General features: G+C 44.2%; 1 protein-coding gene across 2 annotated transcripts in view; it reads right to left on the minus strand.

The window, feature by feature from the left end:
• The window catches only part of NUP160 (nucleoporin 160), a 69,609-nt gene that overhangs the window by 36,435 nt on the left and 8,273 nt on the right, over positions 1-24,901 (minus strand). For both annotated transcript variants that reach the window (XM_077460954.1, XM_077460953.1), the window contains exons 5-14: positions 24,292-24,367; positions 21,914-22,028; positions 21,632-21,790; positions 11,585-11,662; positions 11,368-11,471; positions 10,327-10,411; positions 10,114-10,182; positions 4,464-4,547; positions 2,473-2,643; positions 470-569 (exon numbers count right to left, since the gene is read on the minus strand). In XM_077460954.1, the coding sequence (XP_077317080.1) occupies positions 470-569; positions 2,473-2,643; positions 4,464-4,547; positions 10,114-10,182; positions 10,327-10,411; positions 11,368-11,471; positions 11,585-11,662; positions 21,632-21,790; positions 21,914-22,028; positions 24,292-24,367 (1,041 nt within the window). The remainder of the gene's footprint in view (positions 1-469; positions 570-2,472; positions 2,644-4,463; positions 4,548-10,113; positions 10,183-10,326; positions 10,412-11,367; positions 11,472-11,584; positions 11,663-21,631; positions 21,791-21,913; positions 22,029-24,291; positions 24,368-24,901) is intronic.

The raw sequence follows: 24,901 nt of genomic DNA on the forward strand, positions 1-24,901 counted from the left end.
ACAGTCTTATAAAAAATATAGTATCAAGCAATTGCAACTGTCCCTTGCAACGACAAGAAAATTAAAGCAAATATATCACCAACAGACAGAAATAGACTCATATGTGAATACCACTGCCATTGGGTTTTACTTAGGAAAATATTTATTGCACATGTAAATCAGAATAAAAGACTATCTTTAAAATTAGCCAGTTATAGGAAAAATATGGAGACTACCATTCCTGGCTTCCTTTTGAATGCACTAGTTTCCATACTGTGACCAGTATTAATGTTCCTGGTTGACGCAAAACAATCATCCAGCGAGTGAAAGTCAGAAAGTTAACAATTCCTTTTGTCTACACTTGATCCGGGTCATCAAGTCAGAGTATTGAAGCAAAAGTGAAAGACAACTAGAATTTACAGGAGACTTAAGCAGTTGCAGCCTGCATCTCTCTTATACCATGTCCCCTTTTAATGCATAGAGATCTCACCATCTGAGATGACGCTTTCATCTTCCGTCAGCAAGTGTTCTGTCGGCAAGAGATACAAGTGATCAACCAATGAGCAGGGAGCCAAGAATGACACAAAACCCTGTAGAGGGAAGAACAGCACAAAATTTAAATTGGCTTTAAATTATTAATTAGCTTCACTGCATTTCTCATTGCGAGAACACCGCTTTATAATGTAAAAGGTTCCTTGGTTGACAGCTAAAAAAAGCAAAAACACTTATGCTCCAGTTTTCCAACTCAGGAATTAAAAAAAAAAGAAAACATTTAAAGTGGTTCTAAAGGCAGGTTTTTTTTTTTTTATCTTGAACCGGTTGTAAACCGCTGGACTTTCCCCCCTTTTTTTCTGTTCTTATACAGAGCATGCGCCAGTGATGTCACTGAATGCATGTACACTAAATAGGGTTGCACCGATACAACTTTAACACAGAGTACAAGTACCAATAGTTTTTTTCAAGTACTCGCCAATACTGATACTTTTTGAATGTCATGTGACAGTTGCACTGAGGCGTGTCAGTAGTTTATTTTAGTTTTTACAATTTTTCTTAATTTTTTATTTTTTTTTACAATGCTTGAAGTGGACAGGGTCATTTTTTTATTTTATTTTATTTTTTTAATCATTATTTCTACAATTTTACTTTTAAATATTTATTACAATTTTTCCTTTTTTTTTTTTCCATCACCACTGTTGGGAGGCGGTGTGCTTTGGTAAGATATCAGGGGTCTAAACAGACCCCTAAAATCTCACCTTTGAGAAAGGGACTGAGGACACAGATTCAAGTCTCTTTCTCAGCAGCCTCAGCTGCACTACAGATGAATGGACAGGAGCGTTTACGATGCTCAGTTATGAATGGACAGAGCCAGTGATCACTGACTCTGTACATTCGGAATAGGAAGGAGCCGGTAAATTACAGATATAACAAGCTCCTTCCTCTTCTCTCCATTCTGACAGATCTGGCACAGGGAGGAACAGGGGAGGACATGGAGGGGGAGTGGAAAAAAAGACTGGAGAAGGAGCGGAGGAGAACGCAGAGGGGACTGGAGGAGGACATGGCAGGGGAGCATGGAGGACAAAGGGAACAGTCAGGGGCGATTGCAAACACAGATCTCCCTCTAATGATGGAGAGGAAGGGTAGCGGCTGTCAGCTTCTTTATTAAAATCTATACAGGGAGATCAGTGCTTGCAACAGCCCCCCACCACCGCACCAATCATCCCCTGCCTGCCCAGGTATCGGATTACGCATCGGAGCATTTGCACAAGTACTCGTGCAAATGCTCGGTATCGGCACCGATGCAAGCCTAACACTAAATATCTCCTAAACGGTGCACGTTTAGGAGATATTTACACTACCTATAGGTAAAGTTTAATGTTGGAAGTTTACTTCCACTTTAATGCATTCTACGCATTAGGATAAAATACATTCTGTGCAGCAGCCCCCCCCAAACTTACCCAAGCCCCATCTCAATCCAGTGATGTTGCACAAAAGAATGGGCTGCCCGAGACTCTCCTTCCCGATTGGCTGAGACACATAGCAGGCGACATTGGCTCCCACTGCTGTCAAAGTCAGTGATCCGGTAAGGAAATAGCAGGAGCAGGGCCGAGCCACAGCTCCGTGTCTGAATAGACACACAGAGCAGCTGCTCGGGTGCCCCCATAGCAAGCTGCTTGCTGTGAGGGCACTCTGCAGGAGGGAGGGGCCAGGAGCGCCGACGAGAGACCCAAAAAGAAGAAGAGGCTCTGGACTGCTCTATACAAAATCACTGCACAGAGCAGATAAAGTATAACATGTTTGTTATTTTTAAATTAAAAAAACACTTTTGTATCACTTTAAACCACTTATATAATTTTTCATTACTTCAACAGAGCATGTCTCAAATACATCAACCTGCATGCCGTACTCCATTTGCAATGGACTTTCTTTGGCTTCTAATAAAGCAGCATCCCGCTGTGCTCTAAAGGCAATTAGCACTGTACTCTCGAGACTCACCTTTCTCAACAGGCAGACCATGCCAGTGTAAGAGTGCACCATCAAAGCAAGGGGACGGGACAGCTCCTCCTGATACTGCAAGCAGCACGAATAGAACTTTGACCAATACTCCGCTTGTAATTGACGGAACTCCTCCTGGGACATCTCGTACTCTGTGAGGTGACTGTGCAGCTATGAAAAAAAAGACAGACCAAAAAGCAAATTACTTTTGCAGCTTGATTCAAATCTTCCACTTATTTAACACTCATATCTGATGTATAAACATTATATACAGTATATATTTTATAATGTTTCATATTATGTACACACATACGTGCGTACACTGCATACAAAAAAAACACATTAAATTACATTTTATATATATATATATATATATATATATATATATATATATATATATATATATATATATATATAAACTTGTAGTCCTAGGGCAGCACTGCTAGAGCTGCTTCTTAATTTCTTTTCAAATTTTAGGTCCTGGTAAAATACAATGGAATTTTTGAGCTTAGAGCTGAAGTACTAAAGGGAGTATTTCTTTTCAAACCCCTTTATAGTTGAATGTGCCTCCATTCGTCTCCCCTTTACTTGAGGGTGGGGTAAACATACCTCTATATCTATTGTGAACACCCCAAGCTCCTAGTGGTTGGGGACGTTGTTTCTCCCCTCCTCAATGTTGTTGCCACAGGACAGTCATGTTAGTCTTCCTCCCCGATTTATTTCCTGAAGGGGTTGACATGCTCTTACTTAAAGTCCAACTCCAGGCAAAATTGTCTTAAACTAAACAGATCCCTCAAAGATAAAGATTAAAAAATAAAAATAATAAAGCTCAGCTGCAATGCGCAGTAGCAAGATGTCCTTGTCCCCCACATGGCTCTTTGGCTGCAAGATGTCCTTTGTATGTATTCCGGGTTAAACGATGACCAGCATTACTCAGCCTGGACGTTGGCTGCATGTCAACATGGGCCCACCTTTTGGGCAGGCAACATCGAGGCACCCTTTTTTAAGCATATGAGGATGTTGGCACAGATCGCTCACCACCACAGGGAGACCTAAAAAGAATAGCAAAATGACTGTCCTATAAGTTTATGAAAAAGGTTAGAACGTTAGACTGTGGCCCATTCAGAGAAGAGGAAGGTAGAAGTAGAGTTGGGTTTCAAATTTTCTCTGAAAGGGCTCGTTTACACTTGCAGTTGGGAACTGACCCCAGAAGGCCGCTAGATTGAGGGGGCTGTGGGGTGTTGTACACATGCAGCGATGCTTTGCTTCATCACCATAGTAAAAATTATACCCCTGTTGCGTTTGGTGGGCTGTACCGTCACCAAATCCAAGCTGACCAAGTGAATGGAGTTACAAGTGGTTTGTGATCCAGTGTTGCAGGCTTTACAGAGTTAAAAATAGTGGCGACTAGTTGACATATTGCCTCCACATTGGCTATCAAATGCCTTTGAAAAGCAATCCACCATGGATCACTCAAAGGGGTGGCAAGCGTTGCCATAAGTGTAAACTTAGCATAATAATGTGAAGAGTGACAACTGTGGTTTGATAACCACTGAGAAGCTTTCTGCCACAGTTCTGTATTTAATTTAGACACCAACATCCATAAATAGCTACCAGACTCCTCAATCATGCAAGTTTTTTCTATATTACCAATAGAGCATATTGTGACAGTGGATGAATAAGAGGGGCTGGGAGAGATGGGGGAGCAGGTGATAACACGAATGTTTGCGTTTTGAAAACCCGGAAAATAATAGAGACAGGTTCAAAACAATGTTTTTAAGTGCAGATATCACGCCTCCCCTTGTCAGGAGACTGCTGATATGGCTTTTTGTCCCCATCTCTTCTGAAGAAAAGATAACCACACCGGTCCACTTGATAGAAAAACCAGAAGCTTAATCATACACCACATGCCAAGTACAAGAACTGAAATTTTGTATACAAGACCTAAAGTATAAGGGCACATTTCCATTAAATACACAGTAATCTCTCACCTCATTTTCAACTGTTAAAGTGACCTCTTTCCTCATCTCTTCCCATGACAGGTCCATCGACTTTCCAGTCCCTCTTTGATAAATCTTAAAAAAATAAAATAAAAAAAGATATATAAAATTAACTGTTCTGCATAGATAGAAGGTAAAGTAAAGACTAGGAATGAGAAAAATACCCCAATTTGCCAAAAGGAGTAGATCCTGATCACTTTCAAAGTGAATCTTAACTTTTCTAAATGAATGTGGTGAATGAAGTAAACTGAAAATTTGCTTTACAAAGAAAACCCAATTATGTGCAAGGAAAATTTAAAAGAAAACAGTATTTTTGTTCACATATTATTGGATAACTGAAGCCAGCAAAACATCATCTTATTCATTAGCCAAAGGTGAAACTGTGCCACCTTTAAAGTGATATTCGTCTTGTGGTTTTTTTCCCCGTTAAAAAAATAACATGTTATACTTAGTGTAGTGATTTTGCACAGAGCAGCTCAAATCCTCCTCTTCTTGGGTCCTTCTTCGCCCCTCCTGTTGAGTGCCCCCACAGCAAACAGCTTGCTATGGGAGAACCAGAGCCAAGCTACTACTCAGTGTGTCCATTCAGAGACGGAGCCACAGCCCAGCCCCCTCATTGGCACACTCACTGGCAGCAGCGGGAGCCAATGGCGCTTTGTTGCAGTCTTAGTCAATGAGGGAGAGTCCCGGGCAGCAGAGTCTCTCGTGCAACATTGCTGGTTCAAGATGGTGCTCAGGTAAGTTAGGGGGGCTGCCACACACAGAAGGCTTTTTCTCTTAATGCACAATTGTCATATTATCAGGTTATTTCTCACACACAGCATATGCATACCACAAATTACACCCCAAAATACATTCTGCTATCCCCCCCCCCCCCCCCCCCCGAGTATGGCGATACCACATGTGAGACTTTTACACAGCATGACCACAGAGGTCCAACATACAGGGAGCGCCAGCAGGCGTTCTAGGGGCATAAATGTCAAGACTAATTTGACTATCTAATTACACTTTTAGGCACTGTAGTAGCATGGATGCGAACTGATGTGGCATGGATGAGCCGTGGATGTGGATGGCTGGGTTGGGTTGGTATGGTTGAGTGTGGGTGGGATGGCTGGGTATAGGTGAGTATAGCTGGGTATGACCGAGTATGGATGGATGAGTATTGCAGAGGATGGATGTATGGCATGGTATGGATGGGTATGGCAGGGTATGCAAGAGTATTGGACAGAGTCAGAATGTGGCTGGAATGGGCACTGAGCAGCACTGTGGGCACTACACATCCAGCCCACAGCACTGCTGCAAAGATCTCTGCCCTCTCTGTACCTATTGGTACAGAGAGGGGAGGGAGGAACCAGACGTGACGCCGGTCTGTTGTGATCGCTCTGTCATTTGACAGAGCAATCACGTGGTAAACGGCTGCTATCAGCGGCCACTTACCGTGATGCACTGGGTCTTCGGGACACGGCGGTCATGGATGTTTCCAGGTGCGCGCGGGAGCAAGATTCTGTGGGGGATGTCCTTGGACACCCTTCCAGAATAAGCCGACCACGCTGTAGCCATCTTTTGGCTATGGCCCAGTCGGCATGTGGTTAAAGTAGACATTAGCTGCAATATCCACAAATCAAAATGTTTTAAAGCATCCAAACAAAAACAGTGTACCAATGGACATGAGATGTACAAAAAATAAGCCCATCACACCATGGAGTGGTTAATATAACCGCACATTAACTGGGTAGAAATGAATAACATTCATTCAAGCTGTACATTCCCTGTGAGGGAAGGAGCCTGTCCACCACTTGATAGAGTGGGCTGAAGAAGATTTAAGTTTTAAAACAAACACACACCCAACATAAGTATTAGGACCTGTCCACACTATCGGGTTGTGGTTACAGGTATTTACAATGCTTGAATTTCAAAAAATGTATTTAACGGCTTCAGCTACAGAAGATTTTAACCCCTTCCTGACCAGAGCACCTTTTGCGATTCGGCACTGCGTCGCTTTAACTGACAATTACACGACCGTGCGACGTGGCTCCCAAAGAAAATTTACGTCCTTTTTCCCCCCCACAAATAGAGCTTTCTTTTGGTGGTATTTGATCACCCCTGCGGTTTCTATTCTTTGCACTATAAACAAAAAAAAAGCGACAATTTGAGAAAAATGCATTATTTTTTACATTTTGCTATAATATCCCCCCAAAAATATATAAAAAAAATTTCCCTTAGTTTAGGTTAATACGTATTCTTCCACATATTTTTGGTCCAAAAAAAAAATAAAAAATAATAAAAAAAATAAATCGCAATAAGCGTACATGGATTGGTTTGCGCAAAAGTTATAGCATTTCGAAAATAGGGGATAGTTTTATTACATTTTTATTAAAAAAAATTTTTTTTTTACTAGTAATGGTGGCGTTCAGTGATTTTTATCGTGACTGCGACATTATGGCGGACACATCAGACATTTTTTCCCAAAATTGCGTTTGAAAGACCGTTGCGCAAATACCGTGTGACATAAAATATTGCAACAACCGCTATTTTATTCCCTAGGATCTCTGTTAAAAAAATATATATAAGTTTTGGGGGTTCTAAGTGAATTTCTAGCAGAAAATACAGGATTTTTATTTGTAAGCATCAAGTGTCAAAAAGATTTAGTCTTTAAATGGTTAAACTGAGAACTCTACACACTGAGTTGAATTCATTCAGAAGTGTAAACATTGTATCTCTTTGATCTTTTCTTGGCAGGCTGCCCAGAGAGGAGACAAGTCTTCAGGCACCATGTATTGACTTCTATTACTGAAGTCATTTGTAAGTCGCACTGAATATATCATCGGCCTTTTTTAACAATCGCCAAATATCGGCTGATATATATTTGTATCCAGCCCAGTCAATACTTAGCAGAGCCACTTTTCGCTGCAATTACAGCTACAAGTCTTTGCACATCTAGAGAGTGACATTTTAGCCTATTCTTCTTTTATAAATAGCTCAAGCTCTGTCAGATTGGATGGAGAGCACCTGTGAACAGCAATTTTCAAGTCTTGCCACAGATTCTCAATTGGATTTAGGTCTGGCCTTTGACTGGGCCATTCTAACACATGAATATGCTTTGATCTAAACCAGTGATGGCAAACCGTGGCACCCCAGATGTTTTGGAACTACATTTCCCATGATGCTCATGCACTCTGCAGTGAAGGTGAAGCATCATGGGAAATGTAGTTCTAAAACATCTGGGGTGCCAAGGTCCGCCATCACTGATCTAAACCATTCCATACTGGGTATATGTTTAGGGTCGTTTTCTTGCGGCAAGGTGAACCTCCACCCCAGTCTCAAGTCTTTTGCAGACTAAAAGGTTTTCTTCTAATATTGCCCTGTATTTGGCTCCATCCATCTTCCCATCAACTGACCAGCTGTCCCTGCTGAAGAAAAGTATCCCCACAATATGATTCTGCCACCACCACCATGTTTCATGGTGGGGATAGCATGTTCAATTTTGGTCTCATCTGACCAGAGCACCTTCTTCCACATCTTTGCTGTGTCCCCCACATGGCTTCTCGCAAACTGCAAACGGGACTTCTTATGGCTTTCTTTCACCAATAGCTTTTTTTCTTGCCTCTCTTCTATAAGGCTAGGTTCACACTATTGCGATGCGTGAACGCCGCGAATCCGCGGCGTTTTCCCGCATCGCTCACCTCCCGCCGGCAGTTCACACTGCCCTATGCGGACGGCTGGGGGTGTCAATGTTATGTTAATGACACCCCCAGATCCGTCGGCATATCGCAGTGCGATCTGCCGACTCGCACAGGAATCGGATCGCATGGTGTGAACCCCCATGCGATCCGATTCCGTTGCGGACCCAAAAAAGGGTCCTGTGCGAGTTTGCTGCGGGACAGCTGCGAGTTCAGCCATACTATCTGTATGGCTGAACTCGCAGTGCTACGGAGATCGGATGTGATTTGCTGTGCGAATCACATCCGGTTCTCCCCCCGCAGCGGTGTGAACCCAGCCTAAAGGCCAGATTTGTGGAGAGCACAACTAATAGTTGTCCTGTGGACAGATTCTCTCACCTGAGCTGTGGATCTCCGCAGCTCCTCCAGAGTTACCATGGGCTTCATGGCTGCTTCTCCGATTAATACTCTCCTTGCCCAGCCTGTCAGTTTAGGTGGACGGTCATGTCTTGGTAGGGATGCAGTTGTGCCATACTCTTTCCATTTTCAGATGAAGGATTGAACAGTGCTCTGTGACCTGTTCAAAGTTTGGGATATTTTTTTTCTTTATAACCTAACCCTGCTTTAAACTTTTCCACAGCTCTATCCCTGACCTGTTTGGTGTGTTCCCTGGCCTTCATTATGTGGTTGTGCTCACTAAGGTTCTCTAAAAAACCTCTGTGGGCTCCATAGAAAAGCTGTATTTATACTGAGTTTAAATTGCACACAATTGGACTCCATTTACTGACTTCTGAAGGCAATTGGTTCCACTAGATTTTAGTTAGAGGTATCAGAGTAAAATGGGGCTAAATACAAATGCCCACCACACTTTTCAGAAATTTGTAAAAAAAAAATCTTAAACATTTATAATTTTTCTTCCACTTCACAATAATCTGCCACTGTGTTGCTCTATCGAATAAAATACAAACTTTTCCAAGGCACTGTATCTGCCTAGATTTAAAGTGACACTAAAGTCATTTTTTTTTAGCCAAAAATAACAAACATATCATACTGACCTGCTCTGTGAAGTGGTTTTGTATGGAGCAGCCCAGATCCTCCTTGGGTCCCTCTGTGTGTTAATTCAGCAAACGGAGCTGCGCCCCCCCCCCCCGCCGGCCCGCTTTCTCTCCCCATTGGTTGACTGAGTGATTGACAGCAGCGGGAGCCAATTGCACCACGCTGCTGTCTCAGCCAATGAGGAGGGGAGGCCCGGGCAGCCAAGACATTCCTGCAACCTTGCTGGATCTGGATGGAGCTCAGGTAGGTTTTAGGGGGGCTGCTGCACACAGAAGGCTTTTTATCTTAATGCATTCAGATAAAAAACCTTCCGACTTTACAACCACTTTAGGGATGGTACCTATACACTGTCCCTGTATCGTCTATGTATGTGTCCAATCACGGCTGATCACAGTATAAACAGGAAAAGCCGTTTATCATCACTCGCTGCTGATCTGCGCAGCCCCAACCCCCCCCCCCCCCCGAGGATGGCCACACTGGACCACCAGGGATGCCCACCACTAGTCACCACCAAGTATGCCACTCATGGCCACCAGGGATGCCAATCAATGCCTGCCAGTGACGTCCATCCGTGCCGCCTACCAGTGCCCATTATCAGTGTTGCCCCATCAGTGAAAGCAAAAACGTATTTACAAAGTTTTGTAACAAACAAAAAATTTATTTTTTGTCTTTTTTTTATTTGTTTAGCAGAAAATAAAAATCCCAGAGGTGATCATATAACACCAAAAGAAAGCTCTATTTGTGGGAACAAAATGATAAAAATGTAGTTTGGGTACAGTGCATGTCCGCACAATTGTCAAAGTGCAACAGCGCTGAAAAATGAAAATTGGTCTGGGCAGGCAGGTGTATAAGTGCCCAGTATTGAAGTGGTTAAGGTCTCAACCCAGAATCCTTCTAGGATTTGTCTATAAACAACTACTTTTTACCTGCAGGGTTTTCCACAAGGCAGCGACTGTAAACCTTCCAGGGGCAAAGAGACACTCCAGGAAAGTTTCCTTTTAATAAAACACAAATACGGATTACATTTATAGAATAAGTATTTTGCAGAATTATAATTAAAAACTAAAACGAAAAAAAAACACAACACAAAACCTATGCAAATTTTGTCACATGAACCATAGTCCTCGTCATATACTGACCCTTGGGTCTTGTTCATCTCCAATGTTCAGCTCTTCTTCTGGCAGAGGATTGATGAAAACATTATTCCACTGGGCAGCTTGGTTACTGGAAAACATTTTTATATTCATCAAGAATCTGTGACTTGCCGATTTATTTTCTGTAATGTGAAATACCTTACTAAACAGTCAGTCAATCAAAATAAGCTCCTGTTAAGTAAGCTTTATAGCACTACATGTGTAGGGCAAGGAAGAAGGGATCACTGGTTAAAGGACTTTAGGCCCCTTCACATTATCGTGTAGCGGGAACGAGCATTCCCGCCACGTGATTTTTACATGCGATTTTCACCCGATTCTGCTCGTCACATAAGGGATTCAGGTGATTTGTGAAGGCGCAGTTTGCAGTGAAAATAGTCAAGTAACATAAAATTTTGCTGATGTTCACGCAGAAGATAAGTAGCTTGAAGTGTCACACCTACATTTTAGAGATTTTCTGCTCTAGACACATGAGCTTCTGTACATCAAGACAAAACCATCTTCTCTTGTTCTTTGGCGATCTGTTTAATCTGATCCTTAAGGCTATTTTTTTTTTTTAACAACAAACATGTTATGTTTACCTGCAGAGCAATACCAATCCTCCTCTTCTGTGGTTCCCCTCTGGCACTCCTATCTCCTTCCCCCTGCCAATTGCCCCCATAGCAAGCCATTTACTCTGGGGGCACTCGTGTATGCTCCATTGACACACACAGTGTGGCTTGGCCCCAGCTCTCACTTCACTGGCTGTGATTGACAGCCGCAAGTGGTAATGACTCACATTACTGTCCCTGTCCAATGTGGAGAGAGAGGCTGCTCTTCTGAACATTGCTGGATTGAGATCCAGCTCAGGTAGGTATTTAGGGGGCCTAGTGGAGCTTCATTTAGACGTTTTTTTGTACCTTGAAAAGCCTTGTACCCTTAGAATGACTTTCATGCGAGCTACATTATGTTTCCACATGGCTGTCTTGTCTCCTTCACATTTCAAATCACAGACCCTTTAGAAAAATAACAAAATTGAGATCTACTCACTGTTCAAAATTAATGTGTTTCACAATCGTCTGGTTTTCATGATCGAGCCACAGGGCCCAGATATCAGTGGTGGCTAAAGTAAATGTAAAGTCAACCAATGTTTCCTTTGAAGAAAAAAAATAAAACATAAAAAACATAATGCAATTACATTTTTTTTTTCCAAACTGCTGAGAAATGCGCATAATAAAATGGGTGTAAGTAAATCAAATTTCCATACCTGATTTGAGAAAATTGTGGAGATATGATCTAAACTGTAGCGACTGCTTTCAGCAGTAATGAGTTGGAAAACACAAAACTGCAAGAACAAAAAAAAAAAAAAAAAAAAAAAAAAAAAAAAAAAAAAACATGGAGTATCAAGAATGTGTTTTGTACCATTTTAGTTACCAGCCATTCTAATATACCCAAGCTAGTTGTTCAGACAAGCGGTCAATAACACCTGCACAATAATATTCATTAGTCTCCAAAAGAAAAAGACTTTAAGAGTAATTATTTTTGTTGAGAAAAAAAAAAATTATTCTCCTCTGGGAGATCTGTGTATATATTAGGGGCCGCTGTGATTGGACTCAGATCACAGACTGCGTCACCCCCGTGGGCAGGGCGATCATGGGAGGACATCCATGTACGCCCTCTCAGCAAATTAAGCCCGTGCTGTAGCCGTCTTTTGGTTATATCGCACGCGAAAAATGGTTAAAACCACTACAAAAAGGTATTTTAAGCTTTGTTGCAAATATAACCTTTTCTGTAAAGATAACCACTTCCAGACCAGCGACGTACCCATATGTTGCTGGATTTTCTATGGTTATACCGAAATAATCACCCTTGTACCATTGATCGGCTCTTCACTTGGTAACACAGAAGCAATGACCTGACATCACTTAAGTTTACCTGGCAACAGCAATTTTGTGGTTTTTTTTTAAACCGGAAAGCATTTAAAAAAAATAAATAGGATTTTTTCGTCATACTTACCCATAAAATCCTTTTCTTTGAGTACACCACGGGACACAGAGTGAGGCTAATATTCATTACTTACCAAGTTATACTTCATCTCCAGGTGAATGGACACTGGTAAACCAAAAGGTCTTTAGACAGGAAGTGATCCCTATATAACCCCTCCCCTACAGGAAGTACTTCAGTTTTGTTTTGTAGCAAGCACTTAATCCTCAAAAAGAGGGGAGAGACCTCTGTGTCGAGTTAGCCCCTTAGCCCCTGCATAAAAGGTTTGGGTCAGTGAATGGGAGACTAAGGGCCTTTGGAAGAATACTGACAAGGCCGAAATCTGACCCCTGATTTTACTCAAAGCCAATCTGATTTCCACAGCCGACTGTAGAAGAGAATTCTCCCAAAACGCATTTCCAAGGATGCCATTTTCTGGCTTCATACCAATATAGGCTTTCCAGATCCTATAAAAGATATTCCTAGTAAGATAAGCGGCTGAGATAATCTACCAGGAGGTCATCGAAGTATCCAAGCACTAAGATCCCCTGGGCCCTTAAAAGACCCAGTTAGTTGCTAGGATATTTGTAACCACCTGGGGTGCTGTGGCAAGCCGGAAGGGCAGTGCCACAAACTGGAAAGACCAAGTTAGACTTACCGGTAACTTGTTTTCCAGAAGTCTTTCAGGACAGCACCTGAGAGATAGCGACTCCACCCTCCTCGTTAGGAAACACCTTCTTCCTCCAGACTTTAAAGGGAGGCGCCTCCCTACCACACATCAGTTGTAGAAGAGAACCTCCGGCCCCGGCTGGAACACATAAACACATACGTTAGTCACAGCGTAGCATAATATAATACCATAGGGCGGGATGCTTGCTGTCCTGAAAGACTTCTGGAAAACAAGTTACCGGTAAGTCTAACTTGGTCTTTCCCAAGGCGTCTTTCAGGACAGCACCTGAGAGGATAACAGAGACTTACCCCTTAGGGCGGGACAACAGCTTGCAGGACCTTTCTGCCAAACGCCTGATCGCTGGCAGAAGTGAGATCCAGTCTATAATGTTTCACAAATGTGTGAAAACTCGACCACGTCGCCGCCTTGCAGATCTGCTCAGGGGTGGCACCAGCTCTCTCTGCCCACGTAGACGCCAGAGCTCTGGTTGAGTGTGCACAAATTCCTGCTGGAGGAGATAACCCTGCCTGGGAATATGCCTCTGAGATAGCTAATTTCAGCCATCTAGCTAAAGTAACTTTAGAAGCCTGAAAACCCTTTTTTCTTCCTGAGAAAAGTACAAACAGTGAATCTGAACGCCTGAAGGACTCCGTCCTTTTTAAATAACTCAGCAGAGTCCTTCTGACGTCCAAAGTATGGAAAGAAGTCTCCTTATTTCCTTTGGGGTTAACACAAAACGTTGGCAGTACTATGTCCTGTATACGGTTCTGAACTGAAGCTACCTTCGGTAAGAATTTTGCATCTGTTCTAAGAATAACTCTGTCAGGAAAAATGGAAAGATATGGTTCTTTAATTGACAGAGCATTTAGCTCACTGATCCTGCGTGCAGAGACAATGGCAATCAGAAACACGGTTTTTAATGTGAGAAACCTAAGGGAAGCTTCCACAAGAGGCTCAAAAGGCCCTTTTGTTAGAGACTGTAGGACTACCGACAAATCCCATCTAGGAAAAACCTTAACAGGAGCTGGCCTAGATCTTTTAAGAGCTCTAAAGAACCTGATCACCAGCGGATCTGAGGCCACAGATTTTTCTAAGAACACCGTCAGGGCTGCTACTTGCACCTTCAGGGTACTAACTGCCAGTCCCTTGTCTGCACCATCTTGTAAAAACTCCAAGATGGAGACAAGGCTCCCTGTCACCTGGGCGGCTGACAAACACCAAGTTTCATAACGCTTCCAGACCTTAGAATAAATGGCCCTCGTAACCCTTTTCCTACTTGCTAAAAGGGTCGAGATCAAACGGTTGGAAAACCCCTTGCTCCTAAGGAGCTGCCTTTCAGAAAACCAGGCCGTGAGAGCCAGGCTGGCCACTCCTGGATGGTTCACTGGGCCCTGCAACAACAGATCGTGTCTGAGGGGCAGACGCCAACAAGGCTTGATTGCCAGGCCTAGAACTGTCGAAAACCAAGCCCTTTTTGGCCAAAAGGGCGTGATTAGAATAACTGGTACCTTCTCCCTCTGAATTTTTCTTAAAATTAATGGGATTAACTGAAATGGGGGGAAAGCATAGCAAAGACGAAATTCCCATGGATAAGCTAGCGCATCTGTGCCCAGCGAGCCATCGCGACTGTCCAGGGAAAAGAACTGGGGAACCTGGGCGTTCACCCTTGAGGCGAACAGGTCTACTTCTGGTAAACCCCATTTTCCGGCAATCATTGTGAATACCTCCGGATTTAGAGACCATTCTGCTTCCCGAATAGCGTTTCTGCTTAGGAAGTCCGCTACCCTGTTTAGATCCCCTTTTAGGTGGACTGCTGATAGGGATAACAAATGTTTTTCCGCCCACCGAAGAATCTCCATGGCCAGTACCTGAAGCGACCTGCTTCTTGTACCCCCCTGTCTGTTTAAATAAGCCACTGCCGTGGCATTGTCTGTTAGGACCTGGACGTGATGGGACTGCAGTTCCTGAACAAACAACTCCAGAGCTAAGGCAATCGCCTTGAGTTCCCTCCAGTTTGAGGACCTTATTGTCTCCTCTTTGGCCCAGGACCCCTGAGTGAAACGTGTTCCTAGATGGGCTCCCCACCCCCAGGAACTGGCGTCGGTTGTTAGTCTTTTCCCGACTGGAAAAGCCCAGACTAACCCTTCCGATAAGACCTCCTGTCTTTTCCACCACCATAGGGACCTTTTTACCTGGGTTGACATTCTCACCTCTGCCTCTAGGGATGCCACTGTGTGATCCCAAGATTTTAGAAGGAAAGCCTGCAGACACCTGAAATGCATTCTTGCCCACTGGACTGCTGGCATTGCTGAAGTCAGAACTCCCAAAGCTGACATAACCTGTCTTACTGTCAGATTTTGGCTGGTCTGTAATAAAGACACTGCACCGGAAATCCTGTCCTTTTTGTCTAAGGGAAGGAAGATTTTTTGCTCCACCGAATTTATTAGAAACCCTAAAACCGAATCTCCTGAGATGGGTTTAGGGACGACTTTTGGAGGTTCAAAATCCAACCCAACGCCTCCAGATGGCTGCGAGCTTTGCCTAGATTGGTCTGCAATTCCTCGCTGGATGGGGCGAAAAACAGCAGATCGTCTAAATAAGGAATAACTGCGATTCCCTGAAGACGCAGTGGCGCTAAAGCTTCTGCCATTATTTTGGTAAAAATTCGGGGAGATGATGACAGGCCGAAGGGTAGGGCCCTGAACTGGAGATGATGAACCATACCCCCCAACCTCACCGCCAGCCTGAGAAACTTCTGAGACTGGGGAGAGATCGGAACATGTAGGTATGCGTCTTTTAAATCTACTGACGCCATAAAACATCCTGGCGTCAACAGGTTTCTGACCGAAAAAATTGAGTCCATTTTGAACTTCCTGTACCTTATGGACTCGTTTAAAGGTTTTAGGTTGAGAATCAACCGAAACTTCCCTGTCGGTTTCTTTACTAGGAAAACATGGGAATAAAACCCCTCCTGCTGTTCTTGCAGGGGTACCTGTACTACTACGCCCTGTTGCATCAGTTCCTCTAGAGAGGACTTCATGGCCAGGGCCCTTACTGGATCCCGCGGGGTGTTGGTAATCAGGAACCTTTTTGGGGGGTCGTTGACAAACTCGAGTGAGTAACCCTGCGCGAGAGTGGTCAGGATAAACTGATTTGAAGTTATCCCTGACCACTGCGGAAGAAATTCTTGTAGTCTTCCGCCCACCCGCAGAGACGAGTCATTGCGATTTTTCGGCCTGTGTAGGAGGACGGAAGAGAATTCCGCCTCTACCCTTCGGCTTCGGGGCGGACCAACTTTTCCTTCTCCCTTGCAACTTGCTGTCCTGATCCTGAGTTTTTTGAGGTCGAAAAAGACGCTTTGGTACCTGCTTTTTCTTTTTGACCGGAAAGGATCTCTTTTTATCGGCTGTCCTGTCAAGAATATTATCGAGGTCAGAGCCGAAGAGCAAGTCTCCTGAAAAGGGTAACCCACACAGCTTATTCTTTGAAGCCGAGTCACCCGGCCAGGTTTTAAGCCATAAGGCTCTTCTTGCAGCATTAGTTAGAGCTGCTGACCTGGCCGATATCTTAATTGCCTCAGCTGAGGCATCTGCAACATAGGCCACTGCCGTAATCAGGGTAGGAAAAGAATCTAAGATTTCCTGTTTAGGGGAATCTGCAGCTATATGTGACTTTAACTGGTTAATCCAGTATTCGAAATTTCTGGCTACACACGTTGTGGCCATTGCTGGTTTTAAATTGCTCATAACTGATTGCCATGATCTCTTGAGCAAAAGATCCATGCGTTTGTCCATCGGATCTTTCAAAACTCCCATATCCTCAAAGGACAGATCTGTGGACCTTGAAACCTGGGAAAAGGCGGCATCCAGTCTGGGCACCTTGTTCCATACTGCTGCAGGGTCCTCCTCGAAAGGAAAACGCCTTTGTGGGCTTTGGAGAAAAAGGGCTTTTTCTCTGGATCCTGCCATTCTTTCCTAATGGCCTCAGAGATGACCGGATGAACTGGGAATGTTCGGCCCTTAGGCTCATCCAACCCAGCATACATGCGGTCATGGAGTGATAATTCCTTTTTCTCCTCACTTAAACCAAGCGTAGCATGAATGGCTTTAAGGAGCCCATCGACCTCTTCAAGGGACAGTTTGAATTTAGAGGGGGCTACCTCAGAATCCTCCAACTCCTCTTCCGAATCTTTAACGGAAAGAGCAGTGGACTGCTTTTCCCTATCTGAAGGGTCTTCAGGCAGAGATTCTAACACCGGGATTGAGAGAGACCCCTGGGAAGACTCTGAAGTGGAAGGCTGACTAGCAGCCGGGTTTGCTAGTGAGTCACGAAAATTCTGGATCGTGGCGTACAGCTCCTTCTTTACAGAGGCCACCAGATCCTCACATACAGAGGCAGATTCCTCTTTAACTAAAGAAGTAATGCAGGGACTGCATAAGGTTTTCTTCCAATTTTCTCCCAGCTTGGCCCTGCAAGAAGGACATCTTTTCTTTGGGTCAGAGCTCTTAGCCTATGAAGAAAAAGACAAAAAAGGGAAAAAAAACAGGGAACCCTTAGTGAGACCCAGTCTCAGCTTTGATAGGGATCACCACACAGGTGCACTAAGAAGAAACCAGTCAGCTTCTAGTGCCCAGACAGGCCCCTTGCCACCAGGGGGGAAAAAAGAAAGGAGAGAGCGAGACCAAACGCCAGGAAATAGAAAAAGAAAGGCAGACTTTAACTGCTGCCTCTTACCTGGGCCTTGCTGGTGCCTGTGCCTGTCCCCACCGCTGCAGACGCTGAATCTTCCATAATCAGCTGTGCAGAGATCCACTTGTGGCTAAACGCCGCCTCCGGAGTCACGCCGTGCAGCTGCACCGGACCGGAAGCGGAAATAGGCACCAGCACCTGTCCTCCCTCCTCCCCCCTGCGTCCACGCCGGAAACGACGTTTCAGCTGACCCGATGACCCGCTCTGTCACTTCCGGCGCGACCGCCGAAAACAAACATGGCGGCGGCACACGCGCGCCGCCGCGCCTACGAACGTGCGGGCCACCGAGTCTTCGGCTCTCTCCGAGCACAAGAGGGGAAGAGGAGCCCGCTTGCTACCGCTGACGAGGCGTGGGTAGGTCGGGAGGACAGCGGGTCTCTAAAGGAGGAAAAAAAGGGAAAGAAGCCTAGTCCCTCAGGAACACCTAAGAGAAACAGACTCCTTCCCAAAAGGTGTTCCCTCCGGGCCGGAGGAAACACAAAAACTGATGTGTGGTAGGGAGGCGCCTCCCTTTAAAGTCTGGAGGAAGAAGGTGTTTCCTAACGAGGAGGGTGGAGTCGCTATCTCTCAGGTGCTGTCCTGAAAGACGCCTTGGGAAATGACGTTCCTCTACTGCAAATCACAGGAACCTCTGATGAGGCTGAAAGATAGGTACGTGTAAATACACGTCCTTGATATCGATAGAGGCTAAGAAGTCTCCCATCTGGAGCGAGGCTACTACCGAGCAGACTGACTCCATCCTGAAGTACCGGATTAACAGATGTTGTTCAGAGATCTTAGGTCCAAGATTGGCCTTATGTCCCCATTTAGTTTTAGAACCGTGAACAGGTTAGAATAAAACCCTGTGCCCCTTTCACACACTGGAACCTGCATGATCACTCTCTGATGCACTAACTGCTCTAGTGCCTGAAACAATAAGTTTATTTTTGGAGGATCCGTAGGAACATTGGATCTTGTAAACCTCCGTAATTCCAGCTTGTAACCGCCGGACACTTAAGATGACCCACTCGTCCTGCACCACTGCTCTCCAAGTGTCCGCAAATTGAAGCAGCCTTCCCCCCACTCGATACAGTGGGGGCGTCCCCTCAAAAGGAGGGCTTGGTGCCGGTTTTAGAGGAGTTCGGGACCCAGGGTTTTTTTCTGGCCCTGCGGTTTGCCCCTGGCTCTAGAGCCCTATTAGCGGCAGAACTGCCTTGGCGCTGAAATACATGAGGAACTCCCCGAGGTTTAAGACGAGGGACACCTGGTCCTTCTCTTTACAGGAAGAACCGTTTCTTCCGGAAATCTTTTGGATATATTTATCCAGATCACCACCAAACAAACGTGGACCCTGTCAATAACAGGGAAGCTCAGCTGACCAGTTCTAAAGCCACACAAGTCTGTGCATGCATACAGACAGGAGAGCCAAACGAGAAATCTGGTGTAAAGAAACCTTTAAAAGGCATCTACAGCAAACCACAGCGCTCGTGGAATATGTGCCTTGTTTTCAGCAGGATCATCCTCCTGGTTAGGCCTGTCAGGCCGTCTGACCTGATCCTTTAAGGGCTGGCAGATAAGGATGAGCTCAGGCGTCTTCTCATGGACCACGTGCAGAGCTGTGCCGACTTCCTGGTGGGCTCTGCACGTGGTCCATGGCAACACGCCTGAGCTCATCCCTACTGGCAGACTCCAATTGCTGCAACAGCTGGCTGAATTGGCCAAAAGAAAGCCTTTAATAATGACTCCAGTTTCTTGCCAGCGGGGTCTTTCAAGCCCTGTGCGTTATCCACTGGACAAGTTAAGTTCTTGTTTAAGGAAGAGACTGCCCCATCTACAGCTGGCATGCTCCATTTCTTAAACTTTTCCTCCATGGGATATAAGAGGAAACATCTCTCAGGAGGAACGAAAATCCTGTCAGGATGTTCCCAATCAGCATGCACTGCCTGTTCCAAAAGTGGGTGCAAGGGGAAAGCCTGTGCAGCCTGAGGAGGCCTCAGGGACCCCAAAGAGGACAAGGGAGGCTCAGAAACCTAAAGGCAGAATGAACCATCTTAGCAAGAGTCTGGATCAAAAGCCTCTGCGACTGAGAGGCCAACTGGACATCACCTGGCTCAGATTGTGCGCGGTCACGCTGTGTACGCGCAAGAAGGAATCCTCGTACGCCATCTCTGAGCTGCGGCTCGGTGCACACACAAAATACTGACTGGCAAGCCGCGTGCACCATGGTCGCCCAGTAACTAGGACCAATCATAAACTCTGTGCACGGACTCTCCATAAGGTAAAACAGCAAAAGAAAAAACAGGAAAAAGGTACTCCAATTCAAACACCGGCAGCTAGCCCAAACTCCCCCCTGCGGTCACCGCTACACCAGTGTACAGCCTTAGCTAGATTAACAGATTGTTACAACCATGGGCCACCCAACAATAAGTAAATAAGAGGGATTTCACTTACCCGTCCAGGCGCAGGGCAACCTTAGAAACGAAGAGCCCAATCTTCACCCATCACAGCGGGTTTCTGTCACTTGAGGACCTTCAAAGACTGGGTACCCTTTTCATGTTTTAGGGTCCACTCCCTTGGACCTGTACAGCACCCTGCAGGATTGCCATAGCTCTGTGGTGTCCAGGATTCCACTATGCAGGGTTCATCGCCTGGAGGTCGCATTACAGGTAAAATCTCGCAGGACCCTTGCGTCTTCTTTGCAGGGCTGGGGTACCATTTATCTTAACATATAAGCTTGTTTCAAATGGATCCGATCGGTCAGTCCCTTGATTCATTTTAGAACCATGCTTGGACTTCAAGACCTAGAGCTCGAGAGAGCTCAAACAAAACGTGCCCATCCACCTTCAGACACTGGTAAAAAAAAACTGAAGTACTTCCTGTATGGGAGGGGATATATATAGGGGATCACTTCCTGTCTATAGGCCTTTGGTCTACCAGTGTCCATTCACCTGGCGATGAAGTATAACCCAGTAAGTACTGAATAATAGACTCACTCTGTGTCCTGTGATATATGAAATGAAAATGTATGAAGAAACACCAATCTTGGTGCTTTTAAAAGAGCAGAGGAGGAATTTGGGGTTTTATATAGACCACAAATCTCTCCATAAAGAGTACCCAATCACATACCTGTTGCTTTCACAATGATGTTTACATTCATTGTGACAGCAATAAAAACGATTTAAAAAAAAAAAGTGAACGCAACAGTGTAAAAAAAAAAAAAAAAATGAAATAAAAAAAAAAAACAATGTAAAGTGCCCTGGTCCCACCGCGCATAGGCAAAAGCATGTATCAGTTTTGCACGCACACAAACAGCGATTGTCTCACACCTGAGGTATCAACGTGAACATGAGATCATGAGCAGTAATTCCAGCACTAGACCTACTCTGTACATCTAAAGTGATAACCTGTAAAGGCGTTTAAAGCATCACCTATAGATAGTAAAATTTACGTTGTTTTGTTGCCGTTGCACAGGCATGCGCAAATTTAAAGCGTGACATGTTTGGGATCTATTTACGCTGCATAACATCATCTTTTATAAAAAAAATTGGGTTATGTATTGTGCTTTTTGTACATTAAAATTGAGTTTGAAAAAAATACCATGGGACTAAAAAATTGAAACGACCGACATTTTATTCTCTAGGGCCTCTGCTGTAAAAAAAATAAATAAAAAAAAATAATAATGTTACGGGGTTCCACACAAACACAGAACCATTGACATTATTCCTACCCAAGCAACTAATGTAAAATCAGACAAAACCTATAATACATACAAAATACACACACAATGAGCTAATTCCTTTTGGGATTAGCTCATTGATAAAAAGGTATACAGTGATAAAAAGGTATACAGCATTCTAAGTTGAAAAAAAGTAAAAGGATTTGAGAATCTTTAGCTTCAGAGATTTAGCCCGATACCTGGGAGAGAACACATACCTGTCCTTGGCTGGGTGTGTGTAGGTACAACCCAAGATAAAGCCCTATAGATGTCGAGTGTGCCAGTCTCAATTTATGACCAATGCCAGGAGTCTGACGCATATCCTTACTAAAAGGAACAAACTCCAGCATATCAGACACCATAAGACACGTCTGATCCTGGAATAGACAGGACAAAAAACATGAATAGGGTACATTTGCATTATTTATAATATATCAATAACACAAGCTACGCTTTGTATTAGCGGTACAACCAAAATGTTGTTTGCAGCAGGCACTTACCTTATAAGACCACATGCGGAGTTTATGATCCTGGCACAATGCAAATATTAAAGCGTCATGTTCAAGGCAGTGGACAGCTAAGCTTACAGGGAGATGTGCAGGACCATGATCACCTCTAGAGAGAAAAAAAAAGAAATGGCATCAATATTAAATGCGTTTACACCTTACTTAGCTACTTAAAGCAGTTCCACCTAGGGCTGGGGAAAAAATTTGATTTGAATCTTGAATCGAGTTGAGAGGTCAAATCGATTCAAATTTTCAGCAAATCTTTTTGATTTCTTATTTTTTTTTCACCAGGATCGGTCCTGAGGAACTGCAGGCAGGAGTTTTTAGGCGAGGCTGCGGCTTCGGCCTAGTCCGCGAGGCCAGACGCCGCAGACAAAGCCTCGCATAAAAACTCCTGCCTGCAGCTCCTCAGGACCGGCATGGTGTCCATTAAAAAATAAACTCAATTAGAATCGTGAATAGTTAAAAATAAATAAATAAAATAAAACAGATTTTTTTGGGGGAGAAAAATCGCCAAGCTCTAGTTCCACCCAAAAGTGGAAAGTCTGCTGATCTGCTTCCTCCCCACCGTCAAGTGCCACAGTAGGCACCTGTCAGGAAGGTACCTGTTTTTGACAGGTACTCTTTTCCACTTTCGGGAGACGACGACATCCCTTGGAAGTTCGGCCCCCTCCATCCTCGCCCATGGGGCCAATTAGAAAGCGCAGCACTCTGCGTGCGTATGCAATAGGGAACCGGATGTGAAGCCGAAAGGCTTCACTGCCGGTTTCCCTTACCAGGAATGGTGTCGGTAGCACCCAGGAGTTGATCCGAAAAATGGCTGGGGTGCCAACATCTCATGCTCCCTTCCTTATATTTTTTCCCCAGGCGGAACTCCTCTTTAAAAAAGGCACAATTTCACATTCATGGCGAATTTTGATATTCTACCAATAAGGGAGCAAAAATATCCAACTTTGTTTGAACTTCCAATGTAAAATTTGCAAAATGCATTCCAGTGCATCAAAAGATGGGGTGTGCAAAGTCTAAGGCAGCCAACAGATGATGCATTTTCTTTCCATTCAACCTGCTCTGACAAAGGGGGTACATATCCCAAAACGTAAAAGCCTGCCAATCTGTATCTGCTTAGGCCAGATGACACCATCCTACAGCCGGATCAGAATTCTGTGATTTTCTACACTTAAACGTGGTTCTGGTGACACACTGGACGTTTGTGCTCTCCTGAGTGTTTTTACAGTTTTCTCTGTCAAGGCTCTCCAGCCTGAGGAGGACTGCATCAATGTGGCATTAGAGGTGTTATAGGTGGCACCTTTTGGATGTGTATACCTACGGAGCGCTGGATTATTCATGCACACAAGGTAACCAACTAAGAATTTTCACACCTTGTGTTTTAATTCACACTGAAGGTTCAATTGGGCTTTAAGTATTTATAAGGTCTCTTATTCCCTTCTGGGTATGAAGATTTTGTGCTCAATGGTGTTTTAATTTTGCGTGCTACAATGAAGGAACCCTGGATGAAAATTTTATTGCAATGTCAGAATTTGCAAATAAGCTATACACAGAACCATTTGAACTCCTCTTGAACTTTTTTCACTTAAAGGATAAGTTCACCTTTGGGAACATGCAAGGCCCCTTTCACACGGGCGGATAGAATTCAGCTTTTAGCTGTGGATAGATCAAGTTATCTACCACAGCTAAACTCAGTGCTTTCCTATGGCCCCATTCACACACTGCATTTAGCAACGGTTTTGTTAAATGGTATTTTGTGCGGTTAGAAAAAACAAAATTTGACTACGTCCAGGACAAATTTATTGCAGCTATTTGCACATAACTGCAGGTGTATTATTTCTCCTGAGGATAGCAGTGACAACAAGGAAGAAAAACAGGAAGCACATCAGAAATGGCAAGAATGTTCCAACGCAGCTAATCGCAATGTACAACTGCAAGTGATCGCTGTGCCTGGAGTCTTGGAATTTCAACATAACAAAACATGCTTTTAACAGTGGCAGAACAGCCGCTCATGTGAAAGAGGCCTTACACCTGATTTTAGGGTGGAACATGTAACAAGTTGCCAGTATTGCATCCGTTGCCTGCTGGCCCCCCTCCCTGTGGCAGCAGTACCTGTTTTTGAAAGCAGCTAGGCCGTGCGGGGCTCCACCCACACGGCCACGTCATTCATACACACAGAGCTCAACGAATGACCTACAAGTCCAGACGGCCTTTGCGGCTGTTGACTGGTAGTTCTCAATGAACTACCACGGCGCAGTGGAGTGCCGTGATAGTCCATTGAGTGTTCCTGTTAGGGAGTATCGGCTTACCCGGCTTGGAAAGCATTGTACCAGCAACAAAAACAATTATAAAATGTTCATACTAACCGTATCACTGTTGGCATCCAGCCAGTTAATAACTTCATAACAGAGGTTTGCTTGAGTTCCACAGTAGTCACTGGGCCTGGGGATATAGCAATAACCATTGAACAGTTAAATAAATGTTCCAGTGAAATGCAGGATCTGCTTATCCTGAAACCTCTACTTCAAATAAAAGCTGAAATTTACACACACAATGATCTCAAATCCCAACGTGTCCTGACTAAGCTGGGCCAAGCACTCTCTACAATGTGGTCAGTCAGGTTGCATTTAGCATATTTAGTACATTTTAGATGCTTTCCCGAGAATGAAGATCCAAACAGTTAAGCTACTCATATGAATGAAATTACTACTGTACAATACAAATGATGTTCATTTCCAACACACCTATGCCACAGGAGAGACATCTAGGCTGACCAGTCCCACAGGGACAATAGTCAACATGATTTTCCCAATTGCATTAATTTCTTATATGCAAGGTAGGCACCAGCAGCGTCTGCTTGTATATTAACATGCAGGCTTGTCTGAAACACTCATGCATGTTTAAAGTATTACTAAACCCACAGTATAATAATATTAATATAAACCATTTACATATACTGCATTACGATAAAAATAT

Source organism: Lithobates pipiens, unplaced genomic scaffold, assembly GCF_037356315.1.
Source record: "Lithobates pipiens isolate NorthernLeopardFrog02 unplaced genomic scaffold, aLitPip1_a1.2 Scaffold_10, whole genome shotgun sequence".
Classification (NCBI taxonomy): domain Eukaryota; kingdom Metazoa; phylum Chordata; class Amphibia; order Anura; family Ranidae; genus Lithobates; species Lithobates pipiens.